Raw genomic sequence first — 13509 nt, forward strand, 5'->3', positions numbered from 1 at the left:
CCGCGGGGCACCATGCAGGCGCAGCAGCTGCCTTACGAGTTTTTCAGCGACGAGAATGCACCCAAGTGGCGGGGTCTTTTGGTGCCAGCGCTGAAAAAGGTGAGGAGCGTGCGGACCCCACTTGCCGGCGCCGGTGAGGGTGGGGAGGCGGGGCCCCCGGTCTCCCCGGCGCACACCGAGCGGTCCCCCGCCCCCCATGCGTCTGGCGCTCGCTGTTGACATTCCCCGGTGTGTGCGAAGGCCTCGAGGAGCCCGAGCGCTGGGCCGTTAATGCCCAGCGCCTGGGCTCAGCCACGCCAGCTTTCCGCGGAGGTCCGCCCGGCCGCTGGCCCCCTCGCCGTCTGCCCGGGGCTGCTGTCAGCCTGCCCTCGGAGGCCTCCGCAGTGCTCGTTCTAGTGGGCTCCAGGAGGGCAGTGGCCATCATGCTTGTAAATAATTGCAGAGCTGGCCTGGCAGTAGCAACAGGAACACGGCCTGCTCTGTTCGACCTCGCAGTCCCTCCCGTTCCCCTAAATTCCTCCACCTCTCTGAGGAGCAGGGGCAGGAGTGGGCAAGCGCCACTATTTTCATCGGGGGCTGGGATTTGGGGTTTTCTTCCCCGTTGCAAAGTCTGAAAATCTGTCCTCTGGTTTAATTGGTTCTCGATCTTTTCAACCTGTGTAGGATTCTTCGCGATTGTTATTGAAAGTTATCCCTCTTGTTCTGCACTTTCAAGTATTTTAGCATAATTAGGAAATGCTAATACATTTTAATATCTTTTCAAGCTACATCATGACTTAATAAATACATCAGAACATTAGAAACCGATGTGTTTGAATGACTTTTAGAAACAACCACTGGAGTATTTTTTTGTTTCCTGATCATTTACCTTCTCTAGAGAGGGTGATTTACCCTTAATAGAGTTTCTGAATCTTGGTTGGTTGATGCTTGTAGTACGTTTCATGTTATCTTGGTAAACTATGTTTCTGTTCCTGCTGGGAATTGAGAGTATGGTGTACTTTTTGTACTAAACTATTGTTAAAAATACATTTGAAAAAGTTACTTTCAAAGACCAGCAACTTTTACTTTCCCTTTTGCCTGTTCTTCCCCTCCCCCTCTCCTTTGGTGTCTTACTGTAGAAATGATTTGGGTTATTGGCAGAATATCCTCATGTATTTCAGATTTAAGTTACTGTCTTTCCCCCGCAGCCCCAAATGTCTGACTAGTCACAAATATTATCGTCGTCTTGTTTCTTAAGAAAACCAGAGATATCATCTATAACTTGTATCCTATTCTTTAGAAATCCCATCAGGCTTTCTCAGCTATCTATTTACTTTGTCTTACTTGCAAGCTTGGCTTCTTGCTTTTATCATACAAGAAGAGTAAGAAGTTACAGTGATACTAGAAAGAGAGATTCCAACAGGGAAGTAGACAGTAAATGCTTGAAAACATTGAAAGAACTAATAAAATAGTATCAGGTTAAAGCTGTTTTGCACAGAACTAGTCAGTTCTTATTTGAGGAAACTGCCAGGATAGCCTACCAGTGGAGGATTCTGAAAGTGAGGAAAGAAGAGTTGGGCAGACCTGCCTCACCTCTAGCATTTCTGAATTCTCAGCCACAAAGCATTTTAGTTGGTTGACACAGTGTTGTTTTTAATTGTAACTTGTTGTCAGCATTTAAAAATGGGAGCTATTACATCAAATTTGAATGTGCAGATTATCCTGTGTAGGAAAATCTATGTTGGCCTTACATGCAAATAAGTCTGCTATTGTTTGTAGGTGCCTTGGAATCAAAGAGATGCTACATGTGACAGATCTAATGCTGCCCTGTTCACTGCCAGCCTCACAATCTGTCCTGTGCTTTAAGCCCATTGTTGCAATCATTATAGCCTACCCTCTCATGAGGATCTTTCTCTCCTTTGCTGATTCTTCACTTTTCCAAGCATGACACCCTTTCCCAAGGACAACCTCTCCTAAAATATGCGGAAAGTATGTGAAATGAAATCTCACAGTCTGCCTCTAAAGAGCACCTGATCTACACTTTTAAGACAGATTTATTTGTTCTTTTGGCAGCCCATGGCATAGTCAATGCTCTTTGCCAACACCATAATTCAAAAACAACAGTTCTGTTTCAGTTTTCCTTATTAATTGTCCAACTTTCACATATGAAGCAATTGAAAATACTATGGCTTGGGCCAGGTACACTTAGAGCTGGTTAGTTGGTGGGCCCCTTTAAACAAAGCACAGCACAATCACCACAGTCTGCACTAGTTCACTAAAATCCACCAAACTCTGCACTGGCTCACTGTTTATTGACTTAATTAAACTAACATTTGACTTTTAGCAGAGATACCTTGTCATGATAGTAGAAGTGATGGTGAGGAGATAGATGTGGCCCTGTGCACATCTAGCTGACATGATAGGTTCTTCCTATTAATGTTCACTGTTGCAGACTTGAAGCAACCTAAGAAAAGACTGAAAACATTTCCTACCTGGATGTGCTTGTGGGAGTTCAAAACCTGCTGGACATGTCATCATAGTAGTGCTGCATCTTGAATTCTTCCATCAGACTATTATTTATTTCCAACCATTGTTTCCTTATACCTGAACTCTTTGAACATACCGTTTCCTTTGCCTGGGCTGCCCTTCTTTATCTGTTTAAAGGTGCTCCTGAACTCACTAAGTCAGAATTTTTCTCAAATCTCCAGGGTTAAATTGTATCTTCCTCCTTTGTGTTCTTTATCATTTTCCTCTAGCATACCACAGTAAATTTTAAACTTTTATTTACTTGTCTCAGGAATCCTGATGGCATGTGTTTCATTTGCTAGAGAGGTAGGTGGCACCTCTTTGGTAAAAAGGCCTGGCAGTTTGGTCCATAAAGAGTACAGACAGCCCATGGAGCAGTTGGGGTCACTTTGAGTCAGAATTGACTTGCTGGCGCCTATCAACACTTTCTTGTCCGTTTCCAAGTTCCACAGCTAGAGAACAGAACTGTTATCTTACCCTCATTTTGTTCCCCATATTATCTGAATGAATATTCACTCATGTTGTTTGAATGGTGTGGGGATATGTATGTTTCATTCACAAACCTTAAACACAGTATTTTCCAAATGAAAACCATTACTCTCTTCCTTTCCACGGTTACTAATATTTCTTGATTTAAGGAGTCTTTGGGTGGTACGACTAGTTAAGCGCTCAGCTGCTAACAAAACGGTTGACAGTTTGAATCTACCCAGAGGCATCACCGAAGACAGGTCTATTGGTTTACTTTTAGGAGTGCACACTTCTACCCTGACATGCATGGGATTGCCATTAATTTGAGATTTATTCAGTGACAGCTGGCTTAATGAAATTATTTGGTCAGCACTTTAGAATCATCTCTGACTTCTGTCTCTGCGTTATTGTCAATACTCAAGGAGAATTTGTAGATTCATTGCCCCTTGATATCGTTTTTGAGTCTGTTCCCTCTTAACGCCATCTGCTCTAATTTAATTCCCTTTCTCATACTGTTGGAAAGTCTCTTAACTTAGTTCTGTATTCTCTCCTATCTGCCCTTGTGTAATTTTCAAATTTCAAAAGTTACAGTATACTTTTGAACATGCCATGCGATTGGTGCCTTTTGAGAGCCTGGAATGAAATGCAGCCTTTAGCATGAGATTGATGGTCGTCAGTGATCTGGCTACATCTTGCTTTTACAAGTAAATTTCCTGGAATCACCTTTCATATTTTTACACTTAACCAGACTGGACTAGCTATTCTTGTATATGGTCAGAACACCTTACTATACCATCAGTCTTCTCTTGTCTAGAGACGCTAATAAATATCAGTCCATTACAACTGCAGACTTCAAATTAGCCTTAGCACAAAGAGGGAAAACAGTAATAGCATATTCCAGAAATACTTAAACTAGAGCCTGGTAGTAAGTGTCAAAAGATGAATGTAGGCTTAGAGGTAGCTGATTTATTGAGAATATTTTTTTGATGTTTATCCAAGGAGTTTATCCTTGGAGTAGAAATCACTGAAGAGTTATTAATAGGACTTATTACGTATTTGAGGTTTAGACAGTTCACTTTGACCAAAGACTGGGAAATGGAGAAAAATGTGAGACGTTTGAAGTATAAGAGAAAAAGTTAGCAAGCTTGATAAATATTTGAAATATGTTTCCATCTGAATGGAATTTTGGCGTGATTTTTTATTTGAGATGTTTAAATGACAGAATTGATGCACAGTAGTTAAAGTTCTCAGGTGATTGAAAGGTTAATTTTTCTGTGGACTGACTGGATGGCAGTGAGTGATTGAGTGATGTTCTGTACAAGGGAAGCAGTGGTGGTCCAGTGATAGAATTCTTGCTGTCCACGGGGAAAATCTGCTTCAGTTCCTGACCACTTTTTGCCTTCAGTACAGCCAACACCAGCAGTCTGTCATTGGAGGCTTGCTATGATGCTGCATGGGAGACAGGCCTTAAAGATTTACTTCTGGAAAAGTCAGCTGATGATTGTAAATAGTGCATGAGATTACCAAGAGTCAGCTGACTCAGCAGCCAAACAACACCATCTATATACAGGCATTCATGAACGTCATAGCAACTTCCAGGCTCAAACTGGAAACACCCTAAATGGCCACAGGTGAATTATATTATAATCATAGAAGACCACTCAGTAGTAAAAAAGAATGAACTGTTGCTTCGTATGATGACATGAATGACTTTTTAAATAAGTATGCCAAATAAAAGAAGCTAGGAAAAAAGTATTGTATCATTCTATTTAAATAAAATTCTAGAAAATGCAAACCAACCTAAAGGGACAAAAAGGGCAGATTAGTGGTCTTGGGTTGTTTTTGTGTTAATTTATTTTGTTTGTACAGATAGTTGCAGGGTGTATGCATAAGCAAAGGTTCATCAGAGTGTGTTGTTGTTGTGTGCCATTGGAGTCAAACGACGATTCACAATGATCCTAAGAACCACAGCTCAAAACCTTCACCTATTCAGTGTCATCCTCACCATCTCTGATATGCTTGCACCCATTGTTACAGTCACTGTGTCAATCTCTTGGGGGTGTCTTCCTTTCTTGTACTGACCTTTCCAAGCATGCTGTCCTTTTCTGAGGACTGGCACCTACTAAATAACATACCCAAACTGTGAGAGATGAAACTCTTTGTCTTCAAAGAGTACTCTGGTCATACTTCCTCAAAGACCTATTTGGTTTTTTGGCAGTTCATGGGATATTCATTACTTTTCTCCAACACAATATCTCAAAGACTTTGATTCTTCTTTCATTCTTATTCATTGTTCAACTTTAGATGCATAGGAGTAATTGAAAAGACAATGGCTTGGATCAAGTGTGCCTTCGGCTTTAAGTTGACATCATTGCTCATCAGCACTTTTTAGTAGTTATCGACAGCAGATTTCTCCAGTGCAACACGTCTTTTGTTTTCTTGACTGCTGATACCAAGGGTGTTGATTGTGGATTCAAGTAAGATGAAATGGTTGATAATTTTAATAATTGCTCCATTTAACATGATATTGCCTATTGGCCCAATGGTGAGAATTTTTGTTTTCATGATGTTGAGCTGTAATTCATATTGAAGGCTGTAGTTTTTGATCTGCAGTGGCATTTCAAGTCCTCCTCACTTTGAACTTGCAAGGTTCTGCAATCTACATAATGCAAATTGTTGGTGACTCTTCATTTTGATTCTTATATCACATTCTTCATTCTAAAGACCAATTTCTTGAATCATTTGCTCACGATCAAATGTACAGCATACAGATTGAATATACAGCTTTATTGTGTGTCAGTGATAAGTCAGTTAAGCTGAAAAGGTGAAAAAAAGAATAGATGATATCACCCAGTGAAAATTAATAGGTCTAAGTGAAAAGGAACTGGGGAAGGGAGCAGATAATACTGTTTAGGAGGAGAACAAACAAAGAGGAATGAGGAAAAGAGACTGGAAAGGAAGGGTTGGAAGGAATGAGGAAAGTGTTAAATGTTTGAGACATTGAGGGAAGGATATTAAAAAAAAATGTTGTTAAAATGTTTCTAAAATGTTGTTAAATGTTTCTAGGCTACAGAAGAGTCAAACAGTGCCTAAAAGTGGTAGATTTGACCAGCTTACAGATCATTGCAGAGAGTTCTGGTGACATAATTACTAAAGAGTTGCACTGCTAACCTCTGGCATGTCGAATCCATTTGGATGCAGTTTACTTAAAAAACCTGCTGAAGTTTGATGAACTTGATGATGGCAGTGGGTTAGAGTTTAACAGGTCAGTTACGTCAGCAGTTTCAGCATGAGAGTTTGTTATTATGAGTTGAACTGACTCATAGCTGACTCTGGTGGACTTTCAGAGGTTGTAAATCACTCGGGAGGAGATTACTCATCTTTCTCTCAAAGAGCAGCTGGTGGATTAGATCTTTATGCCTTTGGGTTGACAGTGTAACTCATTAGGCCACCAGAGTATGAGGTAAGAAGATGAAATAAAATTTACTGCTGTTGAGTAGATCTTAGTGTCCTCCTTGAGTTTCTAAACTGTATATCTTATCAGGAAAATACTGTTCATCATTATACTGCAGAGCTGCTGGTGGATTTTAATGGCCAGAAACAAGCAACCTTTTGGTTAGCAGCTTAGCAAGGTACAGTCTATGCCACCAGAGCTCCCAGGAGATGAAATCACATGGGAAAAGGAAAAATAGCTAAGATAGGCTAGTGGATAAGGAGCCATGCTGTCAACCCAACGGCACATTGTTCAAATCCACCCACTGCTGTACAGGAGAAAGATGGATAATCTCCTCCTGAGTGATTTACAATCCCTGAAAACCTGCTGGAGGGTCAGCTATGAGTCTGTTTTGAGTCGACAGTCTATAACAATAAAAACAAGAGTATTTCTAAAGAAGCTTAGTGGTTAAAGGCTAGAGATACCATTGCCACAAGAAAGAGATTCAAGGTTGGAGAAGACATATGCTTTATATGAAGGTGGTGTAAATTTGTATATTTTAGAATCTGAGTTAAGGGCCTTACATTATGCTGAGGAAGATACTTAGAGGAGAAGTGTTTAAGGAGCAGATGCAACATGGGGAAGACAGAATTTGACTTCCGACTGCTTCAGAAAGGGGAACTGTCCCCATGAATAACATCCATAGTACCAGACAAATAGTTACATGGCCAGACATGCCACTCCACATGCTCCTTCTTGCACTTGTTTTTGCCAGTCATTGGATCCAGTGTTGATTGCATCTTGACTCACAGAATTTACTCACACTTGTGGGGTTAATTAGAGAAATAGGTTACAGGGTGGGGGAGGCAAAGAATATCTATCACACAAGACAAGTCCATGTTTAGTCCTGCGGTCCCATGTCAGATTAATAAGGCACTATTTCTCAGTCAGTGAGAGTCAGGGTTCAGTTCAGCAGCACAGATGAACCTCTGGTTTCTTCAATCATCCAACAAATTTTATCTCAGGGTAGCTTTTCCTTCAGTCATCTAGTAAACACAACCTTTAACTCTGGCTCCAGCTCTAGTGTTCCTCTTGTTATACCTTGTCACAGTCTCTTCACAGCAGTGCCACAGTCTTTTCACCCTCTCCACCAACATCATTCACAGTATGGAAAATGCTCCCTTCTATTGGTCTCACAGCTGTTGATTTGCAAGACCATGTGTCCAAAGTTAAGGTGGCTGTGGAGACCATCCTCCCAACGAGGGCTAACGCAATGGATAGAAAAGCCAGTTTTCAAGGTTTCTGACACCACAAAAAGGGTATCCAGGCAGGATGACATGCAGTGGGATTTGCATTGAATTATTTTGTCAGGCATTCTATTATGTGCTTCACCTCTATATTAATTTCATTCTAACAATCTATTATTGCCTCCATTTTACAGAGGAGAAAACAGAGGATTAAAAAGGTTAAGGAATTTTTCCATGTAATTTGCCTGTATTTTAAACATTTTTATCATGTTATGCTGCATCCAGCACATGAAAGAACATACTTCTTCTGAGATGGAAAGGAGAAAAATGAAAATGAGTTTGCATGTTGGAATACAGAATCTTATGCTAGGTAGCATCTATTTTTTTGACTAGATGACAGGCAGACACATGATAGAGCAGGGTTTAGGGCTGTTGTACATAGCGTCACTATGAGTGGCAGGCAACTCGATGGCACATAACAACAACAACCACCCTTTGTCTTGACTGATGCCACATGGGGGGGGTCTCAGCCCACCTACATGTAGGTGCAAGTTAAATAGCATGTTGCATACAGCCTCCAGTGTTTGTAAGCATGTTCTCTGGGTTTGAATTAAGGAACCAAAATGAAACCTTTCCAAAGTAAATATGGACTTTTTTGTATTTATTTAGTAATCTCTAGTGAAGACTCATACATCTATTTCACCATTAGCACTTTTAAGCCCATACCTCCCTTGCTTACTTCATAGTCTAACTCTGGGTATATACTTAGATCATATGATAACTCTGCATTTAACCATGGTAGCAGCAGTGAAGAAATAAAAATTCGAATTGGCATAGGGCAAAGCTTCTGTCAGTGCCCTTTTAAAAGTTTTAAAAAACAAGGGTGTCAATTTAAAGATAAAGGTGTGCCTGACTCAAGCCATGTTTTTTAAAATTGCTTCATATTCATGTGAAAGTTGGGTGATGAATAAAGAAAAGCAAAGAAGAATTGATGTCTTTAATTTGTGTTGGCAAAGAGTATTGATATCCCATGGACTGCCAAAGCACAACCAAATCTGTCTGGGAGGCAGTGCAGCCAGGGTGCTCTTCAGAGGCAAGGATGGTACATATACCTTTTTATCATATACTTTGAACTTGTTACTAGAGAGTACCTGTCCTTGGAATGCGACATTATGTTTGGAAAAGTGGAGGGTCAGAGGAGAGAAAACAATGAAGTGAATCAACATGGTGATTTGCAGCAGTGAACTTGAGCATAGCAGACACTGTAAGCTGGTACCAGATGGGACAAGGTTTCCATATGTTCCTAGGATTTCTATGGATCATAGTTTACGTAGTGACATCCATAACAAGAGCAACATTAAGCATCTCTTCATGTGTTGGTGATCGTTTGTATTTCTTTTCTGATGAAATGCCTACTGAGATGCTTTGACCATTTTTCATTAACTTGTCTGTTTGTTAAATTGAATGAGTTCTTTCTATAGATTCTAGATATTAAGCCTGTATCTGATATCCTTACTAATAACTGTCCCTCGTTGGGTTTCCGAACCTGTAAATCACATGAGAGGTTACCCATATTTCACCTGTGGAGCTGCTGTTAGATTCAGATCACCAGAGAGGTGGTGGGTTAGCAGTGCACCTCCAAAAGATTAGTGATCTGATAGAGGGTTCCTGAACATTTTCTACCGAACTTTTAGTTGTCGTTTCACTTTGTTGGTAAAGTCCTTTCATGGAAAAAAATATTCATATGTAGAAAGTTCTTTATCTATCCTGTCACTTGTTGCTTGTGTTTCTGTGGCTGTATCTGAAAAGCCATTGTTAAAAAAACTAAGTCTGAAATTATTATTTCCATGTTTTCTTGTAAGAGTATTGTGGTTTCATTTACATTTATGTTCTTGATCCATCCAGAGTTCATTTCATATTTTATTTTATTTTTTATTCATATTTTTAGTTTTTATTTAGATTCTTGATCTATTTGTGTTAATTTTTATATATAGTGTGAGGTATGAGTCCACCTTCATGCTTCTGTGTGTGAAAATCAAATTGTCTCAACACTCTTTAAAGTTGTGGGTTGGGTTTTTTGTTTGGGGTTGGTTTGTTGTTGTTTTTTTGCCATAAATGTCTTTGATGTCTGTGTATTATATGCACCTCTGTCTTCCTTTTCTCTGTTGATGTTATGCTATTCTAATCACCCTTCTGTTGCATATTACCTTTCCCAAAAGGTGTGCATGTGTGTGTGTGTGTGTGCATGTGGGGTTTCTGTGGGGTTCTTTTTTATCACTGTTTGTTTTTAGTTTTTAATACAGCACTGCAGTGAATTGCTTACCATAGTCCTTTTAGTCAGCATGGTCTTTACATGTTGCCGCACACTTTTTAAATTGACGACCATGCTTAGAAACACATTTGCTGACTTTTGCGGCAACTTGTTAATTCCTAAACAGTGATTGTTTTGGGCTTTGAAGATATGGTTGTGTAGCCCAATAAGGAGATTGTACAGTCTGCAGCACAGACAAGACAGATGGAACCCTTATGATGATGGTGGTGCTGTGAGGGGCCATCAACTTGGCTCTGACTTAGAACTAAGCAGTGTCTGGTCCTGTGCCATCCTCACAGTTTCCTGCTGTGCTTGAGCCCACTGCTGCAGCCGTTGTGTCAAGCTTTCTCATTAAGGGTCTTTTTTTGCTGACCCTCTAATCAACCAAGCCCCTCTGTAGCCTAAAGTATTTGAAATGAAGTCTTGCCATCCTTTCTTCTGAGGAGCATTCTAGCTGCACTCTTACCAGGATAGGTTTGTTTGTTCTTTTGGCAATCCATGGTATATTTTATATTCTTTGCCAATACCACAATTCAGAGACGTCATTTCTTCTCATTTTTTCCTTATTCGTTGTCCAGCTTACACATCATATGAGAGGATTGGAGTCAGCTGCACTTCAGTTGTAAAAGTGACATCCTTGCTCTTTATCACTTTAAAGAGATTCTTTGCAGCAGATTTGCCCAGTACCTTGTTGGTGGTGGTAAGTGCTGTAGAGTTGACTGTAACTCACAGTGACCTTATTCTGAGCCAGTCTTATGGTCTCCAACACATCTGCCCCTACTACCCCAGTTACTGTATCAGTCCATCTCATCCAGGATCTTCTCTCCAGTGCTGTCCCTCCCCTTTTCCAAACATAATGTCCTTCTCCAAGGACTGTTCCCTCCTGACAGTATGCCCAAAGGATGGGAGATGGAACTTCAAAATCCTTGTATCCAAGGAGCAAGGCAAGTCTCTAGTATAGATCTGTGTGTTCTCTTGGCAGTCCTTGGTGTGCTCAGTACTCTTCAGCACCACAACTCTAAGGCATCAATCCTTCTTCTGTCATCCTAAGTCATTGTCTAGCTCTCTGATGTGTAGCAAGTAATTGCAAAGACCATATCCTTGATCAGGTGCATCTTAGTCTCTAGACTGACATCATTGCTTTTCAGCACTTTTTGAGAGGTCCCTGACAGAAGATTTTTCCAGTGCAATTCATCTTTTCATTTCCTGACCACTGGTGCCAAAAGTGTTGATTGTGGAACTGAACAAACTGAAATTGTTAAGTCTCCATCTCCTCTCCACTTATTATGGTGCTGCCAATTGGCCCAGTGGTGAGAATCTTTTTCTTCTTGATTTTGAGCTTCAATCCACATTGAACACCGTAGTCCTTGACCTTCTACAATAAATGCTTCAGGTTCTCCTCAATTTCAGCATATATATTGGATGATTTCTTGGCTTTTGCTTTCAGTAGACATTGATTGTGGATTCAAGAAAAACAAAATCCTTGACAACTTCACTGTGTTCCATTTGTCATGATGTTGTTTATTAGTCCCGTTGCAAGAATTTTTGTTCTCTGTTCTGAAGCTCTGGTGGCTCAGTGGTAAAGGGTTGTGCTACCAACCCAAAGGGACATGGATTCTAATCCACCAGTTGTTCAATGGGAGAAAGATGGGAGCAATCTCCTGTGAGATTTAAGCCTCTGTAAACCCACTGGAGGGTCAACTATGACTCAGTTCTGGCACAAGAATATATAACATAAGTACTGAAGACTATATGGTTTTTTGGGGGGGGTTTATTTCACCTTTAATTTACTTTATTTGAGTGAACATTTACAAAAAGAATTGGTTTTCAGTTCAGCCACTTCTTACTGTATATTGCCTCCCCCTTCACCCAAGTTCTCTGTTAGTTTTTATTTTCTTCTTCCCTCCTCATCCTTAACAACTATCCGAGGATTACTCTATGTGTAAACTTTCCCTTCTTCTTGTTGTTGTTGTTATGTGCCTTTCAGAGTTGGAACTGACCCATAGCTCACCTTTCAATGGATTTTGAGGGGTAGTAAATAACACAGGAGGAGATTACCTGTCTTTCTCCCATGGAGTAGCTGGTAGATATGAACCATGTACCTTTGAAATTGCAGTGAAGCTTCTTAACCACTAGGCTACCAGAGCTCCCCACCCTTCCCTTAGCTTTTTTTTATCCCTCCTTCTTTTTAAACTTTATATACATTGTATTTCACACTATTCTTCATTCACATTGTGTTTCATACAATCATTCTCATGCATTATGTTTTATAAAATTAATCACCAATGGACTTTGCCCATCATTACCCTGCCTTTTTGCCCAGATCTTTCCCTTTTCCTTGCCCCTTCCCTCCACCTATCAAATTATTAGACCTGAATTAGTAAGTGCTTTAGGTCTTCTTTGTTTTCTTAAAGCAAACCAGTTTCATCTGCCTATCACAAATTATTGAGTCTTCCTTTGATCCTGGTGTCTTAAATAGTTCACCTTCTTTTATTATGGACCCTTTGCAGAGAATTAAGGAGCTCTGGTGATGTAGTTAGTACTGTGTTGTGTTACTGACCACTAGTGTGAGCATCTCCAACAGTTCACATCCACCAGTGGCTCCAAGAAAAAAAGAAAGAAAGTCACCTCCCAGTAAGATCCCAATGGAGTATCACTGTGAGTTGGACCTATTTGTTGGTGATGAATATAGAAGATTGGCTTGTTTTACCTTGCTGCTAGATTTAAAAAGAGCCAACTCAGTTCAGAAAAGGGTGGTCTTCAGTACCACCAAGAGAAAGCCGGGGTAGAGTGTCCTTTGAGTATTCCATGTGCTTAAAAACACCTAAACTCAGAGACAGTGTAACACTGGAGAAGATAAAAGATGGCAAAATGTGCTGCAGAACCAGGACCCTAACCTGAGGTGCCTGTGGTGGACTTCCTAGCTGTGAGAGAGGCAACTACAGGGGGAAGGTAGAAAACTTCTGGTCAGCAACCTTGCTGGTGGGATACTTCTGTGGGTGGGATACTTGGAGTGGGTACTTCTGGGCACTCACTGGAGGAGCTAAACTTGCTGATCCATGGGACAGGAGAGCAGCCTTTCTGGTAGAATGGACAGGAACAGTGAGGGAGAGTCACGGCTTATCCTTAAATTTTTTATTTAGGCATCTAATCCTTTGGATTAGCAGCACAATTTAATGTGAACTATGCCACCAGAGCTCCCCATTTGTAATTATAGGCAAGTACAACCCAATTGGTTTTCAAATTAACATTTCAAATGCTATATTCTTCTGAACCATTTCTGGTATTCCTCCACTAAGTAAAACTTCCTCCAATCTTGATTCCCCACTCCTCCTCATGAAACCCTAATTCCTGAATGATCTGTTCTGCATACAGATTGAAAAGGTATGGGGACAGGATGCATCCCTGACACACTCCTTTCCTGATTTTGAAACATGCAGTGTTCCCTTGCTCTTTTCTGATGACTGCTTCTTGACTCAAGTATGTTGTTGTTGTTATGTGCCGTTGAGTGGTTTCCGACTCATAGCGACCCTATGCACACAACA

At 40.5% G+C, this 13509-nt stretch overlaps 1 protein-coding gene across 2 annotated transcripts in view; it reads left to right on the forward strand.

Annotated features, from left to right (window-relative positions):
- Positions 1 to 12: 12 nt before the first annotated feature.
- The window catches only part of SOS1 (son of sevenless homolog 1 (Drosophila)), a 150054-nt gene continuing 136557 nt past the window's right edge, over positions 13 to 13509 (forward strand). For both annotated transcript variants that reach the window (XM_006882336.1, XM_006882337.1), the window contains exon 1: positions 13 to 99. In XM_006882336.1, coding sequence (XP_006882398.1) covers positions 13 to 99 — 87 coding nt within the window. The remainder of the gene's footprint in view (positions 100 to 13509) is intronic.

Source organism: Elephantulus edwardii, unplaced genomic scaffold (genome assembly GCF_000299155.1).
Source record: "Elephantulus edwardii isolate Elephantulus edwardi_28Jun2011 unplaced genomic scaffold, EleEdw1.0 scaffold00019, whole genome shotgun sequence".
Lineage (NCBI taxonomy): Eukaryota > Metazoa > Chordata > Mammalia > Macroscelidea > Macroscelididae > Elephantulus > Elephantulus edwardii.